At 42.2% G+C, this 7500-nt stretch overlaps 1 protein-coding gene across 1 annotated transcript in view; it reads right to left on the bottom strand.

The window, feature by feature from the left end:
- The window catches only part of LOC113812786 (dynein axonemal heavy chain 5-like), an 80349-nt gene that overhangs the window by 50418 nt on the left and 22431 nt on the right, over positions 1-7500 (bottom strand). Inside the window, exons 23-32 of the mRNA XM_070124940.1 lie at positions 7334-7500; positions 6940-7141; positions 6505-6740; positions 6148-6296; positions 5780-5912; positions 2129-2367; positions 1632-1872; positions 1282-1481; positions 983-1147; positions 177-537 (exon numbers count right to left, since the gene is read on the bottom strand). The exon at positions 7334-7500 is cut by the window's right edge and continues 10 nt beyond it. Of these exons, the coding sequence (XP_069981041.1) occupies positions 177-537; positions 983-1147; positions 1282-1481; positions 1632-1872; positions 2129-2367; positions 5780-5912; positions 6148-6296; positions 6505-6740; positions 6940-7141; positions 7334-7500 (2093 nt within the window). The remainder of the gene's footprint in view (positions 1-176; positions 538-982; positions 1148-1281; positions 1482-1631; positions 1873-2128; positions 2368-5779; positions 5913-6147; positions 6297-6504; positions 6741-6939; positions 7142-7333) is intronic.

Genomic DNA, 7500 nt, shown 5'->3' with positions numbered 1-7500 from the left:
GATGGGGACTGAACCGGAGCAGAATTTCCCTTGCAGGGCGACAAACTTCGTTTTTTGTGTTATGTGTTGCCAACAAGGGAATAAAAAGACATATATGCATACTGAATGCAATACATGAATATACACAAACCTTGTGTAAGCGACCAAGATTCCTCAGTGACAAGTGTTCAGCTCACCTGAACCATCTCCCCCTCACACGAAGAAATGGCAGTGATCCGGTCGTAGTCCTGCTCATGGAAGCGGACAGTCTTGGTGTTGTCGAAGATGGACATGAGGTGCGCCTGGATGGTGTGCGAGTCCGAAGCCTGGCCCAGAATCTCGAGCAGGGCCGGGTCAGACACGAAGAAAAAGCGGGGAAACATGAGGCGCTTCTTTTCCAGGTACCCTGACAGGCTCTTTTGACAGAGCTCCAGCTGGTCCTGCAGGTACGGCAGCAGCTGCTTCAGCATGTCATCCCCGACACAGCAAGCCACCACGTTGGGGTTGTCGTGAGCGCGAACCATGATCTTTTGCCAGCTCTTGTCAATGACGTAGAATCTGCAGCACAAAAGAGTCACCGTATATAATGTTCACGTTACATCCTTCAATGTTGCACTGAAACTTAGCATAAATGTACAAGATTTCACGCTTAAAACTATGAACTATACTCATTTCTTCTCGAAAGAAGTGTTAAGCAAATGAGTTATGATCTCGACTGTAACTTTATATATTTTATAACAGTACCGATTATTATAAAATATATAAAAAATATATAATTATTAGTTGACCGAATAGACAATGCATGCGAAAAATTAACAGCATTTCTTTTCCACTGTACAGACAAGTTATTCCTGAACACATTGATAATCATCTTGCAACTTAAGTTTATTAAAACATGTCCTGAATCAAATATTTCATATTTTAGATAAAAAAGTGATAATCGGATGCTCGCCATATTTTTTACGCTCTCTTCATTGGTATTCAGAAGTTTCCGCACTCATACCTTTTGGCTTCCTTGGGAAGCTGCTTTGCGATGTCTCCGCCGACGAACACAGCTTCGAGATAAACCCACAGATTCTGAACGAACAACCACCGTTCCAGAATTTCATTGGTGTTGGACAGATCGCTCACCCACTTCTGGATCTGCTTTCGGAACGGAGCGTTGTACCTGCGGACGGAGAGATTCATTGTGGCGTTCGAATGAAGAAAACAAATGAAAAAAAAAAAAAGAAAATAAAAAAGAAAACAAAATAACCCCTGCAATCGTCACGTCCCAAAACAGATGAGAAAGGGAGGAGGCACCTGTTGGACAAGAGCGACCCCAGCACCATGAGCGAGTCCTCGAGCTGCGTTATGACCTCGGCGGTCGTGTCGCCTCGGAGCAGCAGTTCGCCGCGGTTCTTGAAGGTGGAGAAGGTCAGGTCGTGGCTCGCCCACTCGTTCGTCACGATCCGCAGCTTGGCCTCGATGTCCTTCTCCTTCACGGCCGAGATGCAGATGTCCTGGAAAGGGAAGGTCGGATTTTCATTTTTCAAGTGCACTTTACCTTTTACAAAGGGGAAACGTTGGAAGGCAGCGCGCACGTGTGAGTGAATATGTGTTGCTTCTAACCAACATTGTTCAAGGCGTCCACTGAGCTAGCTTTTCCTTACCTCTATATCTTCCTTGAACTGCAGGAGTGGCGAGTCCATGATGTTCCTGAGGCAAAAGTTCTCGCTGTCCACGTCGAGGGGCTTGTTGATGACCTCCGCGATGCGCTGCCAGTGGCGGGGCTTCATGGCCTTATTGGACATGAGTTCCAGGAGCGGACACATGTCGTTGAAGTCGTCGATCGTCTTCTTGAGGGCGTTGAAGGCCGGCCATTCCTTTAGGCCTTTAGGCAGTTTGCGACATCTGGAATCGTGGAGTTACTTTCTGAGAAGAATTTTTTTTAAAGTAGCTGATTGATTATCATACATCAGCCCTCGTGCTGTTTCAGCATGTGATAAACGATGTACTCGTTTTATTTTTGTCTAGCAACTCACTTTGGATTTAATATGTTATTAAAAGGTCAACACTTTAGACGAAAATAAGCTACATGCCTTTTGCTTGAAGAAAATGAATAAAGCATGCGGCACTCAGTCGGCACAGCCCAAAGGCCCAGCCTCACCTGTTTTGGAATTCCATCAACTCGTTGTTAATCTCCTCGATGTTGACTTCACTCCACGGAATTTCATAGTAGGACGAGACGCGGTCAATAACATCATTATACAATTTGTAAAGCTTCTGGAGCAGGTTAAGCTCCTTGCGAATCTGGCCCAGCTCGGGGAACTCGGATCGCGGGAGGCGGAACAGCTCCTCGCCCACCGAGTAGCTCGAGTGCTTTCGCCACAGAGTATCGAAGCGATTCTGTTGGAGTAATCATTAGTCTGTATAATGATAATGGCTTATGGGTCCAAGGGAATTGATAGCACTCCTTTGATGAAACCACTTCATCCTAATTGCTCACATTAGTAAGGCAATGAACCTGCTGCATAAAGTCTATGGTATCCATTTCCGAGTTTCATTTAGTTATCGAGTTCAGGAGCTTGCCAATTGCTATAAAGATAACAAGACGTCAGACAATCTTATTCAGTTTCTTAAAGCCAATAAAGAATTCAGAGAACTAAAAACTGAGGTTCGTAGTAAACACTGGGAACAATTTTTGCAAAGCATCAATAGTCAAACTTCCATGGCTGATGTATGGAAAAAGATTAATAGGCTGACAGGTAAAGCTCCCACAACACCGCAGTTTCACAGCCCACAAGAACAGGCTAATATGCTACTGGAGCAGTGGGCTGAAAACTCTCAGCTGAGCTCACTTCCACAAGGGATAAAAGACCATCTCGACAAGTCAAAAATAGATAGGAAATTCAATATAGCAGTAGCCTGTGCTGCTATTGACCCATCCGACTTTGCCGAAATAACCGAGTGGGAACTGAGAAATGCCCTTGTGAAAGGCAAGGCAACAGCCCCTGGCGAGGATGGCATTACTTACAGTGTTCTTCGCCTCATTGCGCAGGTGCCAGGCAACCCACTCTTACACCTGTATAGACTCAGCCTATCACAAGGAATCCTCCCAAGCTCCTGGACTAAAAGTTTAATCATCCCTATACCCAAATCCAACACTGACAAATACAGACCAATTTCCTTGACCTCCTGTCTGTGCAAAGTACTTGAGAGAATAATTCTGAACAGACTCATGTACCGTATACATGCTAAGTTATCCCCCAGACTGTATGGATTTCTCCCAGGATGTAGCAGTCAGCATTGTTTTGCAGAATACTTAACAAACTCAATACCAGGCATGCAAACCGTATTTCTTGATCTTCAATCTGCCTTTGATATTGCAAACAGAGAGATGATCCTTGAGCAACTAGCTAGCTTTGGTATTCAGGGAAAACTGTTAACATGGATTCAAATGTATCTATCCAATCGATCGGCTCAGGTTTTCTTCAGGGGTGTTAAGAGTACTCATGCAAAAGTGTTTGAACTCGGCACACCTCAGGGAGGCGTACTTAGTCCCATGCTATTTAACATCCTAATGCATAGATTACTAGGCGATATACCACTTGAGGGCAGTGACTCCATTATTTGCTATGCCGATGACATTTGCATTAAATCCTCATCCGAGGAGAGAATGCAACAGATCCTTGATGTGCTTTCAGCAAGGGCTACAGAGTGTGGCTTGATAATATCGACTGAAAAAACCAAGGCACTTAACCCTAAAACAATCCCTCTGCCAAGGTTTCACATCAATGACGTTGAGCTAGATCTCTGTCACCAATACAAGTATCTCGGGGTGGCTGTTAATGATGCAGAGTTCATACAAAACCTGAAGAAAAGGCTGTGGGAACGTCTGAAGCCACTTAGGACACTTGTCGGCAAAGACCATGGTATTAATGTCAATATTGCTAGACTCTTTTACCCGTCATACATACGGTCGGTCATAGATTATCATGCATTGCACCTAGTATTATACAAGGAATCAGAGTTGGCTAGTTTAGAAATTGTACAAAATGAGGCCATGAGGCTTATTCTCGGCGCCCCTAAGACAACGAGGATTGTGAATATGAGATCAGAACTTAATTTGCCGTCTGTCTATGAAAGAATATTATACATAAACACCACATTTAGCGTCAAAGCAATCAGAGAACCCCTCTATTGTACAGAGTTCCAAAGACAACTAAAACATAGAATAGTGGAGCTAACTTTGAATGGCAACATCGATTCAAATTCAAATCCATGGCAACAAGTAACATGTAAGCACTTGTCTCAGCTGAACATATCCATAACTAAGACCCTACATGGACGTTCTGCTCCACCGTGGAAAATGTCGGACCTAAGTGTATTTTATACGACTGCCCCAAAAAAAGACAGTGTCCTCCCTGCTGTACTTAAGCAGTATGCTTTAGCAATTATCAATGAGCACCTTGAAACTATGCCCAATGCGTATGAATGCTACACTGATGGATCCTTGCAGTCTGGGAGTCGTATATAAAAACAATATTTTGCAGCACCAGGATTGTAGGCGGGTTCATGACTGGGCTAGCACTACGCAAACTGAGTTGGCAGGAATGCTCATAGCCACCGAATTTCTATTAAGTCAAGGCTCAGGAGTCATTTTCTGCGACTCACAGAGTGCTCTCCAGGCACTGAACACACTAGACAAAGGTGCAGGAAATATTGCAAATGACATAAGGATAAATGTGTATCGTGCAAAAGAACGAGGCCATGATATACGTTTTGTGTGGATACCATCGCATGTTGGAATCCCCAGGCATGATCATGCTGACCGCCTAGCAAAATCAGCATGTGACAAGCAAAGTGTTGATATAGATCTTGGAGTACCTCTTGCTAGGATTTCACACATAATTAAAACTTCCTTCAAAGAGGACTTGTCTGACTTGATTAATTCTCAACGGCCTGAAAGCTGTAGCATAAAGCACTATGACAGGTTTATGCAAGATGTTTTCATCTATGGTTTATACAAAACAAGAACAAGACAGTGTGATATTGTGACCGCAAGAATCAGGCTGGGATATAGATTGTACTGGCAGGTCAGTACAGCCTGTAATGTTGAAGAAACGAAGTGTAAATTATGCAATGAAGAATATAAGCGAACACTTGTACATTATATCTCAGAGTGCCATGTAATACAGCCTTTCAGACCACCTAGCATGAGGTATGGAGAACTATGTAACTACTTCATATCATCTGATGTCTTGGAAGATATAATTATGTTATATCCTAAATTTGGAATGTAGTATCACATGACCACATATCAAATGTTACATTGCCTTTCCACGCCCAAGCCGTATGCCGGCTTGACAGATGAGTAGATAAATTACTGATCGTTCTTTTCCTTTAAATGATATATTTTAGACCGTAATAATTTTATGATATAGATTTATTCTGTAATACTATTATATAATGCTTTGACCATGTATCAAATGTACTACAGCTTGCCCACGCCTGTGCAGTTAGCCAGGGTGGTAAATAAAGGACTAAACTAAACTAAAATTATTTTGCATCAGCAAGAGTACATTTATCTACATTCTTGCACCTGTACCAAATTAGAGATTGTATAATGGGAGAATTAGGATTATATCAAATAATTCGTTTGTGGGACTTTATTCACAGATGTTATCCACCTTTTAACTGAAAACATTTTAGATCCTGAATTATTGACGAAATTTTGAAGATAACATGACGGGTTAGCATGCACTCCAAATTGGCGTTGGACAAAAAATAGAACTTCGGTTGTTGCTGGAAAAATTACCTGTGCTACTATGAGCCTGTCTGACGCGTCCTCTGGCGCCAGGCCAGGCACCATAGGACCCTGCGTCCGATAGTCATGCACGAACTTGTTGCAGTCTTTCTTGAACTGCGCCACGTTGTGGATGAGCTCATTTCTTCGAGGGAAGGTGAATTACATATTGTAATGAGACACTTGTAGTGCAGTAACTGTGAGCCTACATTTCTACAAAACTTATTCCCATTGGTAATATACTTTTATGAATTGTATTTTCATTTCTTCTTGGCATGCTTTATACACTGAATGTTGACTCTGACTCTGAGACATAATCAATGATAGCACTCTTATTAGTTTTTTTTATATTTGACCAGACAAGGTAACTGATGACTAACCTGAAGTATGGCTGTACGCGAGAAAGCAGATTCTGCACCTCTACAGCCTGAGCAAGGACCTTCTGCCAAGTGAAACGCAGGTTGTCCACTTTCTCAGCTTCTTCTTGAGAAAGTCCCAGTTCGTATTTGACAAGTAACCCAAAAGATTCCTAGAAATAAAGGTAACCTGTTCATCAGCCTCTTCCTCTGTCGATCTATAAATCATTTTTTCCCATCTATATCATGCTTTCTCGATCTATCTATGCATCGCTCTCTTTCACTGTCGATCTATACGTTCCTCTTTCTCTTACCTCTCTCTCTCCCTCTCCACACTCCATGTGCATGTGCATTTATAGGCAAACGTATGGAACACATTACCTCTATAGGTTCTATAGCATCGTCCATGTCAAGTTCGAGGTCACGTGTCTTGCGCAGGATGTCAATCGCACCCTTAATGTCGTCCAGGTCTTTAAGCGGCCGCTCCAGTCGCCGGGAAAGTTCGTTCAGCTGAGCGAAAAGTCTTTCCATTTCCTTCATGTAATTGACCTTCAGCGCCTCACCGAACTTATCCACCCATAGGGACGCTTCCTCTGCTAGAGCCTTCTTCAGGTTCTCTGTGAAAAGCAGTTGCCATAGAGTGGTTCAGGTATGCAAGAGAAATAATTATTTGCAGGCTATAGAAGCAATATAAAATAAACTAAAAGTATATCTGTGGTTAGTTTATCGCTCTGTAGCATTATGACAAGAAACTTTCATCACAAAAGGAAGAATCATGGCGATTTTCTGGAAAAGGATTTTACTCCTTCCCCTAACCTGTATTGAGGGCAAGAGCCCCAACCCGATAATGGCATTCTTCTGCATTGATTTGCTTTTCTAATACGATATAACTCTTCATTGTCTTATCGTAGTCTTGGACAGATGGTGCGAGCGAAATGAACTCTTTAATTGCAGCGTCTTTGTCGACTCTCCATAGATGATGATATTGTTCCCAAATATTGAAAGTGTTATGAACCTCCTATTTGGCAGGATGAAAATGAAATACAAAGGTGAATATTCGCATATACATGGCAAAGTAAATATGAAATTATATATATCTTTATTTTACAATACTTTTCTTTGTAAAAACAATATTGTATAATTTTGTTTTTACGTTTAACGAATTCTTATCTAAAAAGGGTGCTGTCATTGTCAAGAAGCTAAAACTTACATTTCTAGTTGACTGGAAAGAGTTGGACATGTGGCTCATGACTTTCGACACGTCTTTACTTTCCAGGACATGTGTGTAATAGTTTTTGGGCATTGCTGGTACCTCGTACACAATGACTTTCTTTCGTGACTTTCGACCACCAATGGAATCTTCTGTCTCCAACTTGG

Source organism: Penaeus vannamei, chromosome 9, assembly GCF_042767895.1.
Source record: "Penaeus vannamei isolate JL-2024 chromosome 9, ASM4276789v1, whole genome shotgun sequence".
Taxonomy (NCBI): Eukaryota; Metazoa; Arthropoda; class Malacostraca; order Decapoda; family Penaeidae; genus Penaeus; species Penaeus vannamei.
Note: the sequence above shows the minus strand (reverse complement) of the source record. Positions and strands in the feature narration are given on the sequence as shown.